The sequence below is a fragment of the Chiloscyllium plagiosum genome, chromosome 28 (assembly GCF_004010195.1).
Source record: "Chiloscyllium plagiosum isolate BGI_BamShark_2017 chromosome 28, ASM401019v2, whole genome shotgun sequence".
NCBI classification, from domain to species: Eukaryota; Metazoa; Chordata; class Chondrichthyes; order Orectolobiformes; family Hemiscylliidae; genus Chiloscyllium; species Chiloscyllium plagiosum.
Window position 1 is genome coordinate 20,104,944 of NC_057737.1, and position 22,875 is coordinate 20,127,818.

At 40.2% G+C, this 22,875-nt stretch overlaps 1 protein-coding gene across 2 annotated transcripts in view; it reads left to right on the forward strand.

The window, feature by feature from the left end:
• The window catches only part of phf12b (PHD finger protein 12b), an 86,544-nt gene that overhangs the window by 45,101 nt on the left and 18,568 nt on the right, over positions 1-22,875 (forward strand). The window contains exons 6-12 of one of the 2 annotated variants that reach the window (XM_043718462.1): positions 12,314-12,446; positions 13,634-13,798; positions 16,205-16,363; positions 16,588-17,452; positions 18,758-18,892; positions 19,496-19,645; positions 20,372-20,470. In XM_043718462.1, the coding sequence (XP_043574397.1) occupies positions 12,314-12,446; positions 13,634-13,798; positions 16,205-16,363; positions 16,588-17,452; positions 18,758-18,892; positions 19,496-19,645; positions 20,372-20,470 (1,706 nt within the window). The remainder of the gene's footprint in view (positions 1-12,313; positions 12,447-13,633; positions 13,799-16,204; positions 16,364-16,587; positions 17,453-18,757; positions 18,893-19,495; positions 19,646-20,371; positions 20,471-22,875) is intronic. The other variant, XM_043718463.1, reaches the window with a different exon arrangement.

The following is a 22,875-nucleotide window of genomic DNA, read 5'->3' on the forward strand; positions in this document are numbered from 1 at the left end:
AGTAAAAATGTGCCAATTTAAAAATGAGATGAGGAAGAATTTATTCTGTGGGTTGTGTTTGGAGCTCATTGCCACAGAGTTGTGAGGGCAGAGTCCTTATACAATTAAGACTGAGATTCTCGATCAGTAGGGGAATCGAACGTTACAGGAAAAATGCAGGAAAGTGAATGTTGGTTCAACATTAATTCTAATGAATGGTGAAGCAGGCTTGAGGGGCCAAACAGCCTACTTCTGTTCGTATTTCTTCTGGTTTTACCAAAATTTGCCTGGTTGAGCCTCCTGTGACTGGAAAAAGGTTGGCCAGGTAGATTTTGTGTGAGATCCCTGATTGGGGCTGTTAACCTAAGCCAATCAGGGAGCCCTGGCTGGCAGATATAACCAGGAGTCTCAATCTCACTGTAGAGAATGGAATATTATTATGGGAAGTAAGAGTAATTGCCCCGAGTAAAGGTTCCTGCCAGATACTGACTGAATTCTAGGATCATCTGGGGCTTTTCAAAATGAAAATATTGGCAAGACGTTAGGTCTGGTGGCTAGGATTGGATGCCACCATAGCTGCATTAGTGGAGCATTGCCAAGAAGGATAAAAGTTACCACCAGAAATTTCCCCAACATGCATGGGAATAGCCAGGTAAACCGTAGATTCAGTTAAAAGTCAACTATGCTGTCCTTTCATGGGCTCAATGTTCTTGGTCATTGTAGATGTCCATTCAAATTGGTTGGACAAGGAGTTCATATATCAAACTCTAGCTGCAAGCATTAGTGGCAATACATAGACTCTTGGAAATATTTATCTCGGGCGACGGGATGTCTTTTACCTGTAGGGATTTCATGTGTTTCCTAGAGTCGAACTGCATTCGACATGTTTGGACAGGTCTGTACCGTCCACCAGACAATGGTCCAGCAGAAAAAGCAGTCTAAACATTGAAGGTAGACTTTAAAAGAAAAACAACCTACCGCATCACTTGATACCAAACTGTCCGGGTTCCTGTTTGATTATCTGGCCACCCCTCTCTCGGATAGCTCCAGCAGAATTGCTGATGGGGAAACTACTCTGCATCAGATTAAATCTTATATTCCTGGACCTGGAGGTTGAAACTGCTGAAAATATGCCTCCTCTTAAGCGAGAGAGTGTTTGCTTCAGGTGACCAAGTTTGGTGTTGAAACCATGGATATGGGCCTGCGTGGGTACAAGGTATGGTTGAGTTGAGGTCAGGTCTTGTGACAGACAAGGTTCAGGTAGGTGATGTGGCCCTGAACAAATGTGGATCACATGAAAGCTGCTACCTCTCAAACGGCAGGAGCAAAACATAATTGGCTTCTCAGAACAGCCAGACATGCTTCAGAAACACTGGGTTCTTCCCTTGTCCTCTTGCGTTGAAGAAAACTCAGAGTCCAAGGTGGAATCAGTCAATATTGCAGCCTTCGTACGGTTACTGCCTGAAAAAGAGGAATTTCTTCTGAGACACTGGGTGCAAGAGGTGGCCTATGGTCTGGTACATGCTGCACATGTCAGAGTTGGAGGAACTGGACCTTGGATGAAAATCTCCCAGGAGAAGCTACAGAGAAAGAACTGGCTTACATCCTCAGACTTGGGTAGAGATGTAGTAATTGAGATGAGATTGATCGGGTGAAATGTATTGAGTGAGATCCTTGATTGAAGCGATTAGCCTTGGCCAATCAGGGAGATCGGGCTGGTGAATGTAAACAGCAGTCTGAGTCTCCTCACTCAAGGGACTGGCTCTGAGTTAGCTGGTCAGAGTCCATGTACTATGCATGTTTAAATAAAAGAGTCTTGGTGATGAGATACCAGCCTCGCTGCAGTTATCAGAGTTCCAATTTATTTCTGATCTCCAGAAATATTCTGTACAGTTGGAGAATAGTTTAGACTGTTAAAATGAACTGCAGTTCATTCTTTGTTATCCTATAAACTGTACAGAAAAGATATGAGAGTGATAAGCAAGGGCCTAGGTTAAGTTTGATATCACAGTTGAGTAATCCATCTGTCTATGGTCACATCCAAAACAATGATGCCTAAGGGAGTCAATGAAGAACCTATTGTAACATGAGTCGACATCTCTCTGAGAGGAAGCAAGGTGAAAAATAAATGTAGAGCAAATATATTGTGTGAGCACTTATGACAATTTAATTCAGTCAAACGACATTGGAGTTGCTGGCTGGTTACTTACTGACTGTCTTGAGTTACCCCTGAGCTACCTTCTTGAACAGCTACAGTCCATGTGCTTAATGCACAATGTCATTCAGGAGGAAATTCTAGGATTTTTGACCCAGTAACCATGAAGAAACAGTGATAGATTGCCATTCCAGTATGGTGAGTGGCTTTGAGGAGAACGTGCAGGTAATAGTGCTATTAGGCAAGAACTTTCAAAAGCTGATTGGGGGAAGATGTTCGGAGGTAAAGGGACGGCTGGAATATGGGAAGCCTTCAGGAATGAGTTAACGAGAATCCAGAGAAAGTATATTCCTGTTAGGGTGAAAGGAAAGGCTGGTAAGTATAGGAAAGGCTGGTAAGTATAGGGAATGCTGGATGACTAAAGAAATTGAGGGTTTGGTTAAGAAAGAGAAGGAAGCATATCTAAGGTATAGACATGATAGATTGAGTGAATCCTTAGAGTATAAAGGCAGTAGGAGTGTATTGAAGAGGAAATCAAGTGGGCAAAAAGAGGACATAGCTTTGACAAATAGAATTAAGGAGAATCCAAAGGGTTTTTACAAATACATTAAAGACAAAAGGATAACTAGGGAGAGAATAGGGCCCCTCAAAGATCAGCAAGGCGTTCTTTCTGTGGAGCCACAGAAAATGGGGGAAGATACAAAATACTCGTTTAGTATCAGTATTTACTGTGAAAATGATATGGAAGATATAGAATGTAGGAAAATAGGTGGTGACACCTTGCAAAATGTCCATATTACAGAGGAGGAAGTGCTGGATGTCTTGAAATGCATAAAGGTGGATAAATCCCCAGAACCTGATCAGGTGTACCCTAGAACTCTGGGAAGCTTGAGAAGTGATTGCTGGGCCACTTGCTGAGATATTTGTATTATCGGTCACAGGTAAGGTGCCAGAAGACTGGAGGTTGGCTAACGTGGTGCCACTGTATAAGAAGGGTGGTAAGGTCAAGCCAGGGAACTACAGACCAGTGAGCCTGACGTCGGTGGTGGGCAAGTTGTTTAGCCATTTGGATACAGAACTGGCTCAAAGGTAGAAGACCGAGGGTGGTGGTGGAGGGTTGTTTTTCAGGCTGGAGACCTGTGACCAGTGGAGTGCTACAAGGATCAGTGCTGGGTCCACTCTTTTTTTTGTCATTTACATAAATGATTTGAATGTGAGCACAAGAGGTATAGTTAGTAAGTTTCCGAGGGAGTGTTGCTGAGCAAAGAGACCTTGGAGTGCAGTTTCATAGCTCCTTGAAAGTGGAGTCGCAGGTAGATAGCATAGTGAAGAAGGCGTTTGGTATGCTTTCCTTTATTGGTCAGAGTATTGAGTACAGGAGTTGGGAGGTCATGTTGCGGCTGTACAGGACATTAGTTAGGCCACTGTTGGAATATTGCACGCAAGTCTGGTCTCCTTCCTATCGGAGAGATGTTGTGAAACTTGAAAGGATTCAGGAAAGATTTACAAGGATGTTGCCAGGGTTGGAGGATTTGAGCTATAGAGAGAGCCTGAACAGGCTGGGGTTGTTTTCCCTGGAGAATCGGAGGCTGAGGGTGACCATTGAGGTTTACAAAATTGAGGGACATGGATAGGGTAAATAGACAAAGTCTTTTCTCTGGGGTGGGGGAGTCCAGAACAAGAGGGCATAGGTTTAGGGTGAGAGGGGAAAGATATAAAAGAGACCTCAGGGCAACTTTTTCACGCAGAGGATGGTACGTGTATGGAATGAGCTGCCAGAAGAAGTGGTGGAGGCTGGTTCAATTGTAACATTTAAAAGGCATTTGGGTGGGTATATGAATAGGAAGGGTTTGGAGGGATATGGGCTGGTGGCTGGCAGGTGGGACTAGATTGGGTTGGGTTATCTGATTGGCATGGACGGGTTGGACCAAAGGGTCTGTTTCCATGCTGTACGACTCTGACTCTGTCTGCTGCCCTCGACCTTCTAGGTGGAAGTTGTTCAGACGCTGCTGTCTAAGGATCTTTTGAATTTCTACAATGCATCTTGAAATGATACACTGTTGATACAGAGCATCGGTAGTGAAGGGAATGGATGCCTGTGATGTGATGCTAATCAAGTGGGCTGCTTTGTCTTAGATGGTGTCCAGCATCTTCAGTGTGGTTGGAGCTGCATTCATTCAGGCCAGCAGGGAGAATTTCATCACCCTCTTAACTTGTGCTTTGTAGGTTGTCGGCAGACTTTGAGGATTCAGGAGATGAGTTACTCGCCCAGTATTCCTAGCCTGTGGTTTGCTCTTATAGCAACTACATTTATATGGCAAGTCCAATTGGGTTTCTGGGTTGTTTCTAACCCCAAGGATGTTGATAGTTGATGTTTGTGGTGATAACACCATTGAATGTCAAGGGGCAGTCATTAGATTGACTCTTAATAGAGATGATTTATGGAGAAGTTGGAAGTCCGCGGTGAAACAGGGCTAAATCAGCATGGCTTTAAGGGGAGGTTGTACGTGATGTTGTTTAGAATTCTTTGAAGAGTTTTTTGGCGTTTGGGTTTAGGTATTGGCATGGAGAGAGAATTGGCAGGTTGCCAGAAGCCATAGATGGCAGATTGTGACTAGTGGAGTTCCAAAGGGAGCTGTGTTGTGAGCTCAACTGTTCATGTTAAGTGTTTACGATCTAGATGAAGGTACTGAGGGTATTGTTGCTACATATGCAGATGTGAAGATAGGTGGAGGGGCAGATAGTGTTGAGGAAGTGGGAAGCTGCAGAAGGACTTGGACAGGTTGGGAGAGTGGAAGAAGTAGTGGCAGTTGGAATTCAATATGAGGAGTTATGCACTTTGGTAGGAAGAATAGAAGCATTGACTTTTCGTAATGGGGGGGAAAGGCTTTGGAAATCTTAGGCGCAAAGAAACTTGGGAGTCCTAGTTCATGATTCTCAACATTAATATGCAGGTTCATTGGCAATGCAACGTTTGCATTCGTTTCAAGAGGGCTAGAATGCAAGAGCAGAAATGTACAGCTGAAACAATAGACTCTGATCAGACTGTATCTGAAATATTGAGAGCAGTTTTGGACTCTACATTTAAGGAAGGCATTGGAGGGGGTACGGCAGAGGTTTATAAGAATGATCCTGGGGATTAAAGGCTTGACATGTGAGGAGTGGCTGAGGACTCTGGGTCTATACTCGATGAAAGTTAGAAGGATGTGGGGAGAGTGCGATTGAAACATATAGATTATTGAGAGGCCTGGATAGAGTGAATGTAGAAGAGATGTTTCCATTAGTTGGAGAGAGCGAGAGAGAGTGTGTGACAGGGCAACCCTTTAGAACTGAGATGAGGAATTTCTTCAGCCAGAGAGTGATGAATCTGAGGAGCTTGTTGTCACAGAACACTGGAGGCCAAGAGAAAGTATTTAAGACTGAGAAATTCTTGAATAGTAAGGGAATCAGGGGTTATGTGGAGAAAGGAGAATGGGATTGCGAAACACATCACCCGTGATCGAATGGTGGAACAGCTCAGTGTTGAATGGCCTGATTCTGCTCTTGTGCCTTATGATCATTGCCTGGAATTTAGAGATAAGCACAAATGTTGCATGGCACTCGCCAGCCCAAGCCTGGATATTGTCAGATCTTGTGAATGGAGGTCATTGATGAAGCAGCCAAAGATGATTGGTCATGGGCCTACATAATGGTGTCCTGAGTTGAGACAACTGGCCTTCAACATCTGTAACCATCTTTCTATGTGTTAGATATGACTCCAACCAGTAGAGGGATTGCCCCCTGGTTTTCATTGATTCCAGTTTTGCTAATGCTCCTTGATGTCACATTCTGGCAAATGTGGCCTCGATGTCAAAGGCTGTTGCTCTCCCCTCACTTCTGAAGTTCAGCTCTTCTGTCCATGTTTGAGCCATAGCTGTAAATAAGAGCAGGAGCTGAGTGGCCCTGGCTGAACCCAAACTGCGCATTGCTGAGCAGATGCTGTTTGACAGCATTGATGACACCTTCCAACATTTTACTGATGATCAAGAGTAGACCGGGGATGTAATTGGCTGGGATGGATTTATCCTGCTTTTGGTGTACATGACATCTGGGCAGTTTTCCACGTTGTCGGGTACTGGAACAGCTGTTGTTGTTTCTGGTGCCTTGGTTGATGCCAGGTGGTTTGTTTGGTTTAATTTCTTTGAGACTGTGGCGATTGTTTCAACTGAGTGGGTAATAGAGTCCACTGCATTACTGTGATTCTGGATTTACATATGGGCCAAATCAGGTGAGCACGACAAATTTCCTTCGCTGAAGAACATTTTAGTGAACCAGATCGGTTTTCCAGCAATCTACAATGGTTTCATGTTTATTAGTTGATTTTTAATTAGCTTTTTTCGGGAATTCAAATTGCATCCTTTATTTTAGAATCCCTACAATGTGGAAGCAGGTCATTTGGCCCAACAAGTTTACACTAGCCCTCCGAAGAGTAACCCACCCAGACCCGTTCCCCTACCCTATTTCCCTTGACTAATGCACCTAACCTACACATCCCTGGACGATATGGGCGATTGAGCATGGCCAGTTCACCTAAACTGCATATCTTTGGATTGTGGGAGGAAACCCATGCAGACGTGGAGAGAATGTGCAAACTCCACATGGACAGTTGCCTAAGGCTGGGATCAAACCTGGGTCCTTGGCACTGTGAGGCAGCAGTGCTAACCATTGAGCCACTGTGCTAGTTGATTTTAAACTTGGATCGCCAGCATTAGCTGAGTTTCTGGCTTAATTGTCAGCAATCTCATTAGGCTATCACTTCCCTGTCCAGTTAAGATGTGTAGCCTTGTATGCAAGGAATGTATAATGGGTAGTTTAGGTGCACAAATGAAGTTTCCTGATAGACTGCGCACCTGTACGCAGCTGTGGAGGTGAGCCATTTCAGTATTTTTCAGCATCGTGGAAGAGGTGCCCAGGTAGTTCCATTGCTAATTTTTATACATGATACAAACTTGTAATCAAGACACGTTACGCATGTTTTGTGTAGTACAGGTTGTTCCGCTATAATGTACATTTCATTAACGCAAATTCGTTGTGAAGTGATTGGCGAATGGGGGACAGTGTTACTAAAGCACAAACTTTTTAAACGTTTTAGCTGTAAAGAGATTACATCGCCAACACTTAAAGCGTTGTCTCTAAAGCATGATTTTTCTGTAAGCTGGGGTTCCACAAGAACGGCACTATTGTGTTATAGAAGTACCTGTATGTTGTTCTGAAGTGTGCACATAAACATTCAGACTTCAAAAAAAAGTGTTGCAAAAGTTTGCATTTTAGGCTCTATTGTATATTACAGACTAATGCAGAGCTTCTGGTAATGCTTTTTGAATAAGTCTTCCCTCCCTACAGTGTTTCACAGCAAGTCTTTTTGTGTATTTCACCAGTTTGCCTTATTAATACCTTACTGATTTTATTAGTAATGAACAGCTTTTAGAATTTGTAGTCTGTTTGGGTTGTTGCCTTGAGACTATAATCTTCCTGAGATTTCAGTGTAGTTTATGACATAACTTTCTATTTTAAATAGTAGAGCAAACGTTGTCTTGTCTAAAAAGGCTATAGGTATGCTTCAATTATTTTTCTGCATTGAGCAGCAGAGGTGGTTTTATTTAATACACAGCAGGTCATTATGCTGAAGATTACTTTGAAATGAGTAAGTATTTTTAGCATTCTTTTCAGGTCCTTCTGTACATCAACCATTTAATCCCCTCAAACTTTGAGGAGAGCATGCTTGTCCTATTTTGTCCCTACTTTTCCATTTGGTCCAACAGCTGATTTACATGGGAGGTTGGTCTGCTAACCCAGGACACTGGATATATTGTGTTGTGTTTTAAATTGATGTACACCTTTATTGAAATTTTTGGTCATTTAGCAAATGTTATTTGTACCTCAGTAATTTACAGAAAATGCTCTGACATTGAAGCAATCTGGAAATGAAACCAGTCTAAGTTTTGCTTAAGTACCAAGATAATATCACAATGTTTGCTCTCCAGACCATTCACATGGGATGATTATGATGAGCTGATTTGGTGACACACACTTCTAGATCAGAAGATTGTAGGTAAGAGCCAAGAGTTGAGATTTGGGCCCATAAACCTGCATTACTTCAGCACAGATCTTCAAACGATACTATACATATGATCAAGTAGGCACAATCTTCAGTGAACCCGTTCCAAGGAAAGTGTCGAAGGCAGCAACAGCTTTTATACATGGCTGTCTTGGTGTCACGAATGTCTTGAAGTCTGTCAATTGAGTGGACTTGCAAAGAATCCTCCTCCAAATTAGATTTCCTGCAGGAACTTGTCACTGTTCTCTACCTGCTGCATTATGGCATTCAACCCATGCTCCTCAGTGAGGGATCCACCGTGCAGACCTTGTGTATAAACTGTCTAGTAAAGCTCTGTCATTGCACCAACATTCTTCTCCTCAATAGTCCACCTTGTGTCCATGAAACCCCCTACTGCAATAGAGCTTCTCTATAGGACTAGTGGAAAACAGTTCACCTCTATTCCTGAATAAGGGCTGTCTCAACCTTCAAGTTGCGGGATGCAGATGTTTCTTGTGTATGCGCATATTCTGAAACAGAGTCCCAAGCCATTGATACATTCACAAAGGCATTTATGAGAGAATGGATCTCAGGCTAAAGATCTATTATGCAGAGGTTCTCTACCAACATGCTCTCACTGTGCAGGCCTATTTCCTATCAATCGCGATTCATGCAAGCCACTGAGCAGCATAGATAAGTTTTCAAATAATGGGATCCTCCTTTTGGCAAGGGCAGGCATCGACTCTGAAGTTTAACATCGATTTCAGCGTGCCAGTACAGCTTCTGACTACAAGGAACAGTGTTGGATGATGTAAACCTCAAACCTGGCACTTAGCTCCTGGTCTGTTGCATCAGAGACAGAACATAGCAGACATCTCAAACCTGTAAAGCAATTTCACCAGCAGTTTCTCTGCAAAGTCCTGAAAGTCCAGTGGCAGGATAGGCTTGAAATATCAGTAGATGGAAATGTGTTGCTGGAAAAGCGCAGCAGGTCAGGCAGCATCTAGGGAACAGGAGAATCGACGTTTCGGGCATTAGCCCTTCTTCAGCCCTTTTCCAGCAACACATTTCCATCTCTGATCTCCAGCATCTGCAGACCTCACTTTCTCCTTGAAATATCAGTATCCCTCCTTAGGCCAACTTCGCACATGTTGTTGGGTGGGCCATATTGTCTGCATGTCTGAAATGAGACTTCCAAAACAAACACTCGGCTCTGTCACAGCAAGCAGTTATCAGGACAGCAGAGAAAGCACTTTAATTATTTCCTCAAAGCCTCCCTAAGAGAAAAACAGTGTACCCATTGTTTTGCGGTTATCCCTTGCCGAAGCCGAATCAAACGAGAAGAAGCATCGCGAAACTCTTAACCATTTCAAACGTCTTTTTGTTGAAATAGTGATAAGGAATCATTTCTATCCACCTGAGGGAATAGCCTTCAGAAATTGCTTATGCAGGCAAAAGCCTTTTTTCCCACAAAATCCCAATGCAGCAGTTAAGTCCCTTGAGTCAGGTGATGACTTACTTTCACTCTGGATTTGTGGCCTCTGAGGTATCTACAAGTCATGGGTCCAGGTGGAGATCAAGACCAAACAGAAGGAGGAGCATGCAATAAACCTGAGCATCCCAACCAACCTCCTTTTCCAACACCGTCTTCCCACTTATGGTAGGATGTCAGAAACCTACGTTGGATTGTTTAGACATTTAGGCCACAAATCCAGATTGGAAGCTCGTCCTCCTTTGTCTCAAGTGTCTGCTTGAGATAAATATATATTTAATAATATTTGTGATTTACGGGACCTTGTTAATAACCCCCTATTTCTTGTGAGTGTCTCTTTCAAAAGTAAAGAAAACATTAAATAGCAATCTTATCTGCCAATTAGTTTGGGTGTTCACGTTCTCACAGGATTATTTGAAGAAGAATGGGAAGTTCTAATGCCCTGAACAATGGTCCATGTTGACCTGCGCTATTAAGAAACAATTTTAAGTTATCATTCGTCTTTTTGCTATTTATGGGTCTTTGTGGAAAAGAAAATTGACATGTTTGCCTGCGTAATAGTGATTTTTGAAGCCTGTTCCCTCAGGTGGATAGAAATTACTTTGTGGCACTGCTTCAAGGAGAAAGGAGGTTCTTCCCAATGTCCTGGCCAGTATTTATCATTTTGCTGTATTTATTCAAATAGTTTATTGGATTGTTATCCACCTCAATAAGAAGATTCCATGCATATTGGCTGTCTACTTTACAATTGTGACTACACCTAACATTTTGAAGGTGGCCTAAGATTAGTAAAGATGATGCACGAATGCAAGTCTGTCTTTTGTGCATTTGACCTGACCAATGCTTTTGGATTACAAGTCAGGTCTGTTGATGCTTTTTATATCTAGTCATTGGACCAACCTGCCAAATATCTATTTCAGTTATACTACCAAATACAAAAAGCACAAATCTTTCTATTTCCATGTGCCATCGCTGCAACATGCAGGGAGGGCAAAAAGGCAAACGTCTCCTTGGCTTAGTATTTGGACCAGTGTGGTGAGAAATTGAATTCATCACCATGATTTAGTATTTGTTTTCTGTGGTCAGCCTGTACCTGCATCGAAGGGATGTAGTTGCCTTTTTGTAGAATCTTGAAATGTTAAACTGTGTTGGATGAAAAAGTGAAATGTCATACATAATGTGAACCTTGTGTTTTTGAAACACCAGCCCCAAGTTCAATTTTGAATAATGTTGGGCGATTGGCTTGTAAATCTTGCTATTTTATGTCAATAGCTCCAATTCCATGCATTCATGTTGAATATAAAATTATGCAGACTTTTACAAGTTCAGATACATCGGATTAGCTCTGCTGAACTTTGTCTTAAAATAAGAGATCCACTGCTTTTTATTTGGGGAACTGAAAAGTAGAGGTATTGGCAACCCTTACTTTACTTATAAGCTCGTGATCTCAAACTCCAGTGACTAGACAACCTATCACATTCCTCAAAATACTGAGCATCAATTATACAGATGTTTAGGGATAGAAGTACAATAATGGCAATATCTGGAGTTCTACCTTTAGAGGCTTTGCATCTTAGAGAGAAGAAAGCACATGGTACTTAGAATTAGACAAGATACTCAATAGAGAATGTAAATCTGGACCAGATGTATCAATGCAGCAGGACAAGAGGGAGCGTTAATCGGTTTTTGAAGGGCATTTTTAGACTGAACAGGAAATGTTTCATTGAGAAGTATGATCAATAGTTGAAAGATAATCTTTAAAAAGGAGTTTGAGACTGGGATTCTTGAGGAAAATGTTTAATGGTATTGCCAGTAGACAGCAGAATCAATATCCTAGAAAAATGAAATCAAATGGACTAAAAAGGCTTCATCCAAAGCTCATGGTCTATTCTGCCTGTTTAAAAGAACTACATTTAGAGGCATTTTGTCATTAAATACTTGGAGAAAGCCCCATACATCTAAATAACATACGGAGGGCAAAGACAAAAGTACTCTTTGGTTAGATCCCCTAGAGACCCGATATTGGAACAGTGTTGAGTGCTGATGGTGATAAGTAAAATTAGGTGTTGTATTTCCTGAACATGTGCATACCTAAGAGTTACCTCTCGTGAGGTACTTAAGATTTTGATCATAATGAGATAACAATTTATGGTTTTTGTTCGAATAAGTCTATCTGTGACATCTAGGTAAATGGCTTTGTTTTAATAGAGGACCACGTGACCTATGAGGAGAAATGTTCATTGTCTTTCATAGGCATCAACTGGGTGAAACAAAAGAAAATCGATGCTCGTGATAGAATGCTTGTTTAATTTTCTGTACTTTTAAATTATGGCAAATACTTCTGTTACAAATGTGTACTTCAAGCCATCTTATTGTCCTTTGTGCACTCTATCAATGTGACCTTCTGACTTGATGCAAGAAAAGCAAAAATATCCCCATTTTCATTTTTAGCCTATTCTCATTTTACCCTTGTTTATCTATGAATTGCAGTAAATTACATTGAAATCGAAAGAACTGCCATTGATTGGTAAAGTCTTGTTTGCTTCTTTGCTGTTTTATTTTCAGCTTGCACTGAAGAGATGTTTGTAACAATGTGATATTTACTTTCTAGGAGTTGTAGAGTGGCTCCTCTTGTCCAGTGTGATTACTGCCCTTTATTATTCCACATGGACTGCTTGGACCCACCCCTTACTGCAATGCCAACAGGGAGATGGATGTGCCCCAATCATATCGAGCATGTGGTGGTAAGCAATTCTGCACTCCTATCAAGTACCTATATCAAAATTGTTTTTTTTTCCTTAAAGTTTTAAATTTTATGATAAAACTTGAGTGATAAAATTTGTGCCAAATGTCCTATGTATGCAATGCCCAAATTCGTGAACAAAGAACAGTTTCACCACCACATAGCTCACAATTTAAAATTTTCAGGTTAAAAAATTTTTTTAAATCACTATTTAGACACACCTGAGGGTATATTATAAATTCTTTGCTCCTTCACTTCTATTAACTCATTGCTCCAAAAAATTGCTCCTGTTGCTGCATGAATCCATGTAAGATTCTGTAAATCCGTTTTTTACATTAGAATCAGTCTGAACGTTTTGGCACAGATAGTCTCCCATATGGCACCTCACATCTTCAATGCATTATCTGGGCTGACATGACACCAATTGTTAAAGTTCACTTGAGAATGTAACTTTTTAAAAAAGTTCTGCAATTTACATATGAAATAACTGAAACCAACACATTCATTCTAACAAACAATCCAGGTCTTTATCAGTATAGAATTTAAGTTTCATCATACTGTAAACTTTTGCTATAAATTGTCTTGTGATCTTATACTTCACAGCCACCTGATGAAGGAGCAGTGCTCCGAAAGCTAGTGCTTCCAAATAAACCTGTTGGACTATGTTGTGATTTTTAACTTAATAAAGAAATACAGCAGTGCTAGTCAGAAGTGACACTCATTCTGACTTACTCTCTTTCCACTTGGCAGGATGGCACTATTGTTAAAAGCAATAGTTCAGTAGGGATTAAAAATTTGTCCAAGGTTGGTGCAGTGTATTGTTCACAGAAACCTTGGAGTTTTACCATTCAACGAGAATTGTATATGAATGTAATCACCATAAATGCACTGCATTAAGTATCAATTGATAATCTTGGCTTCTGTACATTTTTTGGAGCAATGAGTTAATAAAAGTGAAGGAGCAAAGAATTTATAATATACCCTCGGTGTGTCTAAATAGTGATTTTAAAAATTTTTTTTAACCTGAAAATTTTAAATTGTGAGCTATGTGGTGGTGAAACTGTTCTTTGTTCACGAATCCATTTAACACTTGTTTAAAAAATTATAAATTAAAGATGTTAATTCACATAACGTTATTTGTCAGAGTCAAATATCTAAAGAATCTAATTAAACTTAATTTCCATTCAGCTTAATCAAAAGAACATGACATTGAGTAATAGGTGCAGGATATTTGACAAGTTTCAAGACCGAATATCTCAGCACGCAATCAAGATAGACTTTCTAAACAAGATCCACAGGAAGCATCCACCTAACCGCCGACATATAAAGCCAGTGAAGAGGAAAAATATGAAAGTAAGTCATGTTTTGATATGAATTTCTTATGCTATATATTGCAATTTGGCATGAAAGAATTAAACTACTTGAGATATTACATAGTTAGGTTGGAATTGCCTTGTATTTTAGATAGACAAATGTTACTTCCTTAACCATCTTTGGAAATGTTACGAAAATGTCAGTTATTAGTTCCATGATATCCAAAATACTTGAAGAATGATTTTGCTGTACATGTTATTGAAGTGCAGTGGTTGCAAATTAATATATGAATGCACTGAGATCTTAGTAATGAATATTTAATATTCCTTTCAGTTATGTAAACTCATCCTTGCTGGGCTGTGCTGACTCAGCACTGCGCACCTATTGAACGTCTAACATGTTAGAACCATTCTCTCCCATTTGATGTATAAAAGCTAAATCAATAGATTAATGGTATAATTTAACTGCATTCTACATGGTTGTGTATTTCTTTTTTTCAAACTGAAAGCAAACTACTGTTAAAACTTCATAAGTAAGCTCTGTACTTTTGAATAGAAACAACTTTACAATATTCTTGATGTTGACTGTGGATATAGTCTCTGTCTTAATTAGCTGACCTCCATTCAGGATTTTCACATTTCTCTGAAAGTGTCTAGCATAGGGTATAACGGGAGCTGGCTTATTTACTTGGTCTAAAATATGGGATAGGTAGACAATGCAGATTTAATGTTCATCACTTATGCCCCTTGGAGTTACTTTTATTTCTGTTAAAGTTCTGTAACATAGATTGTAAACAATGTTTTACACCTCCTGAATGTTAGCATTTAAAAGATAATCCAATACTTCAGTTTTTTAGAAAATGGGTCTGGCAATTAACTGTCAGAACTCATTCTTTAGTTCATTTCAAACAGGATAATGCAGATGGGTTTTCATTTAATATAAATGGAAATACATAGGTACTTGTTTCTGGGTATTACTTTACCTTAAGGTTCTTAACTTTTGCAGAGGAACTAAACATCTGAGTGGAATTCCTTTTGTTGCAGTTAATATTGTCTCCATTCAGTTACTGTGAATGTTTAATTATTGTTCCTCTGATCTAAGCACTCTATGATCATTTATTTAGGCTACCTGGGTTGCCATGACATTTTTCCTGCTAAGAATTTTGGGTAAGTGATCAAGGACACACAGTCCTGTGCAAGACCCTTCCCTTCTCTTCCTCCCCCTTCAAATGATAAGTAATTTACTTAGGTTAGAATGGCAGTCAAAAGAGGAAGAATTTACACATTTAATTGTGAGTTGGCTGTAATGTGTCTAGCAATGGCTCCTAGTAAGGGTACACATTCCAAGTCAGGTTGCCTAACCAAGTGAGTGCTTTTACCAGAGGAATTAAAAATGGCTCAAAAGAACGGAGGAAATTTCTTTGAGAAGTAGTACAAATCTGACTTTCTAGTTCATTGGTACTGTTTTAACGTGTGACTGCACAATTTGACTTGCATTGGAATTTATGAATATATCAACTTCTGTTTTATATACAGTGGTTCAATCCCTTCTGAAATTAAAATATTTTTAGTCTAAACCTATTTGCTAGCGCCTGTTTTTATGGCAGATGTTATGAAATATGTAAGAAATAATTTTATCTCTACCTGCTTAGATGTAGTACAAAGATAATTGCATGCTACGAGCTAATTGAGATCCAATTTCTGCTGCAGGGTACTTCTCCTTCACTCCTGATCAGTGAAATCCTGTTAAGTATCATGATCTTGAAGAGAGGTTGTCAGTCTTCAAATACACAAAAGTGGAAACTGACTGAGGGCTTTTACTTCAGGATATAACTTTTTTAATTTAAGTGCTTGTGATATCAGCTTGCCTAAGGAGGCTCACTAGATGGAAGTCGTACCATTGGCTAAACTGAAAATTCAAGTCAAAATTTGTTTGGGTGAATAAACCAAATTGCTATTAGAAACTACCTTTACCCTTTTCGACTTTCAATGAGATTTGTGATACCTTTGTTAATTTTAGTTTAAAAATGGCAGGAAAGTGTATGATATTCCTGAAATGGCAGCGATGTACAAGTCTTCAGTGTGACATCCGTTGTTTTTGTTGAATAAATATAAATATCTTTGGAAGAAGATTGCATGTGGACTGGAGTTTGGGCAGTGCAAGGGTTTGCAAGGACAATTTATTAGTAAAACTGGTCTTTACAGTAGAAAGTGCTTGACCTGGATACCTCCTGACTTGGGGTTTGTAGCTTCATGTGAGGACAGAAAAATTTAAAATAACTATTATTATCTGGTTAGCTTGCAAATATCAGCAACTGTTCTTAACTAAAACAAAATATATCAATTCCAGCAAATGACATTTTTGAGTCTAAGTTTTACAACCTCAATTTGATGACCCCCTGAACTTAATTTGACATGAACCAATTTCACTTGTTTTCCTTTTAAGGTTCCTGAAGCAATTAAGGCCCAGTACCAGTATCCACCACCGCTCCTTCCACCGGCAGGAATCCGTGATGGAGAGCTGATATGTAATGAGACTACTTCTGAGTCACAAAAGCACCTTTCCAACTATGAGCACTTTGCTACTGAAGAAGAACAACAGGAGGTAATAAGTTTGATTGTATCAAATGTCTGCCATGCTCAGTTTTGTGAAACCCTAAAGTTTTCAGTGAACTGCTGCGCTCAACTAAATATCCTCTATAAATAAAACATTATATAGTAGAATACAAAGTTATGGCTCTGCTGTATGGCACTCATTGTGTGGTGTCCACCTGTAGTTCAAAGTACCATGTCTCTTTTGAACCATTTCTTCTTAACTTTTTTTTCTAGTGGCTTCGTAGTGTTGTTGCACTTCAATGCAGCATATTCAAACATTTATCTGCTAAGCAGATGCCATTATTTTGGGACACTGAACAGACTGAAAAGGCTGATATTAAGCCTTGTGTCACAGCCCAGTGTTCAGCGGACAACTCATTAAACAGTGCGCATCAGACAGCTGGAAAGAAACAATCACCCTCTCCTTCTCCGACAACATGCAATGTTACGTGCACCTCAGGGACCAATAGTCAGAATTCTTCAGGTTCCTCTGTATCTCAGCAGCCTGGAGCTGCTGCAGCACAGGAAGAAAATGCTCATAGTTTATATTCAGAGACCTCGTGCAAGACATCAAGTAGTGGAACTTCTAACGGACCTTTGTCAGCAGAGGTAAAAGTAAATGGACCTTTCCCATGCACAATTTCATCAGAACCGTCCAGACAGCTGGCAGACACACAGAGACCAAAGGGACCATTAACACAGGTGCCAAGCCAGATATCTGGACAAGCATGGCTGCATTCTCAGCTGAGACCAGCTACGCCACCAGCAGCCAGTAACCTCCAAAATCATTTTGTGGGAGCGCTTGTCAAGTCAGAAAATGCAGGAGGACCTGTTTCTTGCTTGCAACGAGTTCCTGTCAGTGTGACGAGTGTGCCTGCATCTTTATCCACTTCATGTGCCAGTTCTGAGATCACCAGCAGCTCTCAGCTTAAGAATACTGCCTCAGTTCAGATTGCTGGACGGTCTACCACATTTATGGCGAAGGTTGTTACAACATCCTCTGCTATAGCCAGAGCTATTACTCCTCCAAGAGCAGCAGTAGATAGTGTTTCAACAGTGTTGGCACCTTCACGGACCCTGATTTCACCAGCAGCTACAGGTGAGTACCTTGTTCCTTTTGTGAAACCAGCAAAATGTGAATATTTGTGAACAGAATGTTTCTACATTTTGACCACAAAGGTAAAAGTCAATTAACATTTGCACTGTTCAAGAAAGACAGGATATGAGTCAAGGTAAAGTTTGGAATATCTGGAATAAATACAGTCCATAATATGCCACCTTACCTTTGAGTAATATATCAAATATAGCTACATGATTTATTCTTTCTATGTAGATGATCTTCCTCAGACTCAGGTCATTGACTACAGTGGTTGGCTATTTCCATCATGAAGCAACTCCATTCTGGTGGGATGTCGAAGCTAATCTGGAGTTTAAGCTAATCCCAGAGAAATGTGCTACCATTAGAGTGAACAGAAGGAATTGTATCTGTCTATTTAATTGATGTGTACCATGTTTCAAATTTTAGATTTGGTTGCAGAAAGATGCTGCTTGCCTTCCATGATGTGTTCCCTATGGGACTATATTTTTAATATTATGCAGCTGAACTCCTATTAAGTAGGAAGGATTTCTGTTCAGAATAAGTAGTGTCAGGCAGGTTCAGAATTCTTTTGATTCAGGCTTTCAATTTATGAAGAAAACTAACATTTTGACTTTTGCAAATCTTCATAAAGATACTATTATGATTCGAGATTCAGCCATCTTTTATCAAGATAACAACATTATAGTTGGGAGTTGGCATCAAAACAAGAATGCTTGAAATACTTAGCGGATCTGGCAGCTTCCATGGAGAGAGAAACATAAATAATGTTTCGATCACTGATCTTTCCCTCTAATTCATTTGTTAACATTCAGACTTTTAGCATCTGCTGAATGTTGCTTTTGGCTTAGTTGTTGAACTGAGCTTAGAGGATTGCTGAACCAAGGTGTAGTTTTCCAGAAGGAAAGGTTTGGCAATCTGAATAGTTGCATCGCTATTCTTTGTGTTCTTTGATTCCTAACAGGCCTTGTAATTATAAAAAAAACATAAGATTTTTTGCTCCTTTTTGTTGAGTGCAATTCAGTAGCATTTTACAGTTGTGTTAGAATAATATCTTTGAATTGTACAGGATGACCGATTTAGACACTAGTTGAGATGCACTTAGACTTCAGGTTAGAATAATTAAAATATTACCTGCGTTTGGATGGTCTAAAGGACTTTCTTAATTCCTCAACTCTTGCATGTAGAAATCTAGTGCAAATTTTACTGTGAAACATGCTGTCTGCTGCACTTTTCCTGACGTGTTGAAATTTGACATGACTTCAAAACTGGTTATGACTAATATGTGATTGTCTTTCATAATAATAGGTAAAGTAAGTCCAACCGTGTTGTCCACAGGCATGTCTATAGGAAACAAAGCAGTTCCTTTAACTGCTCCATCAAACACTGCAATCATGTTTGACCTTGCCAACTCCCTGCAGGCAGCTATGGAGGGAAGTGGAGGTAAATGCTTTATAAATTTCCCCTCCCTAATTTTTTTCCAGTTGACATAGCATTTAGTAAATGGAAAGATTTTGTGTTTTGGATTACATATCCATTGTCAACTATAGTTCCAAACTTACAGAAATGTATATGGCTTTTTCATTTGCACGATTTCTCCTTGAAAGCCTTCAATTAAGGAAGCAACTTCTCTAACGGATCTGCTTTGATGTAAAGTAATTTCTATAAAGTAATTTCCGTTTGTCTCAGGATACTTACATTTGAGCTTGATACAGTTTACGTGGTTTTTGGCAGAGTGGGGTGTTGCAACATGCTGGGAAGTTTTGCCTTGTAATTGATCCACTTTTACTTCTCTTTGTATTCAAAATAGATAATTGTTGGTCAAAATTAAATTGACAGACTCATTTTATTGTTGCATCGTAGTTTGAGCGGGAAAGGGAGAACTGCAGTCTCTATCAGAGATATTTTCTATTAAGTCAGTTTTAGATTCATTCAATATCTAACATAACTTAAACACTTGCAGATATATTTTAGTTGAAATGTTACACAAAAAATGTTGGGGACTGTTAGAGAAACTTTAAATTAGTTTGCTCTGTCTTTTAATAGAGATTGAACTGAGTAAGCTTGATGAAAAGTTGATCCAGGTACTGGCATGGCAGAGAATTCAGCAACTGTTTCCTCCCAAAGCAACCTCTTTACCATCTGTACTCAGCACCTCAAAAGTCCAGACAACTACTGCTACAACACAGACAGAAGGTATGTGTTTATTTTTCCTTATCCATGACATCAGCCGCTTCTGCTGCTACTACAACGTATCTGAAATAAAACACTCCGCCATACTTCTGTTGGCTCGAAAGTCAACGATGCTCTTTGGGCCAGCATATCATTCTCCACCATCTCTAACTTGAACTAACTGGTCTGTGAGTCCCTTATTGAGCTATGATAAATCATGGTTCCCTCTGAGATGTCTAACTTAAAATGCTCACCCTTGTTTAATTCTTTGTGGGAGCTACAATTCCTTCTATCTCCAATCTCTAACCTTCCTGTCCAACACTGTAATCACACTCACCTTGCTGCTCCACTAATGTTCTTGAGTCTAATCACATGCATCTACTAATTCCCCCATCATAGGCTGAAATGCTTTCAATTATTGCAGTTTAAAAATGTGTTTAGAAAAGCGCAGCAGGTCAGGCAGCATCCAAGGAGAAGGAGAATCGATGTTTCTGGCATAAGCCCTTCAGGAATTCCTGAAGTAGGGCTTATGCCTGAAACGTCGATTCTCCTTCTCCTTGGATGCTGCCTGACCTGCTGCGCTTTTCCAGCAACACATTTTTAAGCTCTGATCTCCAGCATCTGCAGTCCTCACTTTCTCCTTTCAATTATTGCACTCTATAAACTGAAATTTCTCCTGATTGCCCTTGCATCTTGACCTTCGTTTAAAACAGTTTGAATAATTTTCTTTGTTTTTTCTTTACTGTCTAGTCCCTGGAAAAGAAGTTCAGGCACGAGCGGTATTTTATCCCCTGACGGGTAAAGGCCAAGCTGTCAATATGTGCTACAGAACACTTTACATAGGAACAGGTAAAGAATATTTTTGTGTATGCTTGGGTGAAAATGATAAGGTTTACTAATGCTTGATGATCACAATTTAAAGTGACCCGTGCTAACCTGACTTGTACAGATGCACCTTTTAATATTAACGTTTAATGTTCTTGAAACGTAAAGAGTAAGTATGCTGGGAGATCCAAGATGGCAGCGATCTGAGAGGATCGCGTTGCAGAGCTCTGCACCGCAGCACAAGCGGGACGAACTTTTAACTCGCCCATCCCAGACCATCGCAATATCCTGGGACTCTACAAAGATCATGGAATCCCAGGAAACTGAAAAATTAACTTACCTGCGTTTTTTGCCGTCCAGAGTTGCCAAAGAAGGGCAAAGGAGCATCCGAGGCTGGGCCCACAGCCCAGCCTGCAGGATCTATGGACTGGATTACCCATCAGGTCCTGGTAAAAGAGCTCGTGAAATCTCGCAAGATGCTGGATAAACAGATAGAGGAGAAGCTGGCCCCAATCTCTCTCATGCTGCAAGGGCATGAACAGCAGCTGGGAGACCTGGCAAAAAGGATGGATGAGTTTAACGGAGGCATAGTGGTGGAAGCTAATGCCAGTTCCTCTCAGGATAGGATCTAAGCCCTGGAGATGCAGGTCCATAGCGACCAAGTGGATGATCTTGAAAACAGGGAGAAAAAAAAATATTCAGATCATCGGTCTGCCTGACCAAAAGGAAGGTGAGTGACCTGTGGAATTTATTGAGGACTGACTGCTAAAATTCCTTAACTTGGAGGCTGGCATGAGAGACTTGAGGATCGAGAGGGCTCACTGGGTCATCATGCGGAGATCAGGTTTGGATCAGCGTCCTCATCCCCTCCTGGTGTGGTTTCATCACCATAAGAGATATGGAGAGAATTGTTGAAGCTTCTAGAATCCAGAGGAAGGATCCGAAGGCCCTAATTTATGAGGACTCTAAGATCATGTTCTTCCAGGTCTTCTCAGCGGCGGTGATCCAGAAAATAAAATCTTATGACGGTGTCGAGAAGACTGAGGGAGCTAGGGATTCTATACTCTGAGGTATCCGATGGTGCCTCGGTTCACCTTAGATGGATCTGTACTTCTCTTTGACACAACAGAGAAGGCAAAAGACTTTGTGGACCAATTAATCTAATATGAACAGAAGTATGTACAAATAGTAGTGTTGTTTGGTTATGTGTTTTTTAAAAAAAAAAAAGCCTGGTTGGAGCTTGCTGCATTTTTCTATTGGTAATAATTTGATTTAAACTATGTTTAGCCGCAGTTGAGATGTGTACTTTCAATTTCTAAGTTAAGTTATACCAAAGGATGGGTGGGGTATTTACCCCCCCCTTTTCATTTCAAAAAAAAATTTCTCTTTACTCATATTGCCATTTTATGGTGCATTTACTTTCTTTTCTGCTTGTGTTTGTGGTGTGGCTTTAGCTAGGAGGAGGGAAAATGGTTGGGATGGCTAGATGCATACTTACGGACAGTTTGGGATGGATAGTTGCCCCTTTTGAGCAGAGGATGAGTTCCCCTATTCAACACCATTGGTGCTTTATATATTGGTTTGTGTTTTGTTTTTTGTTTTTATTCTTCGATAGCTTTGTAGATTTGTTAAATGTAGTGGTTTTAGTTTATGTAGTTTTTATGTTTGGGTCATGTGACACTAAGGCTCAACAATTTGTGGTTAGAGTTCCTCATCTCTGGCATTTGAGTGTTACTGCAGAAGGTTATGGCTAATGATTTGATTAAATGGTGTATCTGGAATATCAAGGGAAGTCACTCACTAGTTAAGAGGAAGAAGGTACCTTTGAGTCTTAGAAAGGAGCAGGAGACAGACTTGGATGAGAGGGAGCATTTGAAACTACAGCAGAATGGCTTTGATCCGGTTTACTTTTCATCATTTAATACCAGAAATAGAGGAGTGGCTATATTGGTTCGAAGGAATCTCCCATTTGAGTTACTAGTGTCTTAAAGGCACACATGGGAGGTTTATAATGCTTAAAGCCTTGATAAATGGGGAAGTATATGATGTTTTAAATATTTATTGCTCTCTAGCTCATGCTGTCAAATTTTTGGTTGATGCGTTTTCTAAACTGATTGGTATCGAGTGCCAGCCTATGTGTTATAGGGGGAGATTTCAACTGTCTCATAGATCTCACAGTAGACAGGCCCCTTGATACCCTCTGAACAAACTAAACAACTAGTGGATCTGTGTGTGGAGTTAGGTTTGGTGAACATCTGGAGGCATCTCTACCCCACAGGCAGGGATTTTACATTTTTTTTCTAGTCTGCACAGATGTCACACCAGGATTGATTTGTTTCTTCTTCTCACCCCTGTGGCAACCTTGGACTTGGTGGCATCTTGTGCGATTGGTAATATTACCATCTCTGATCATGCCCCAGTGTACCTGT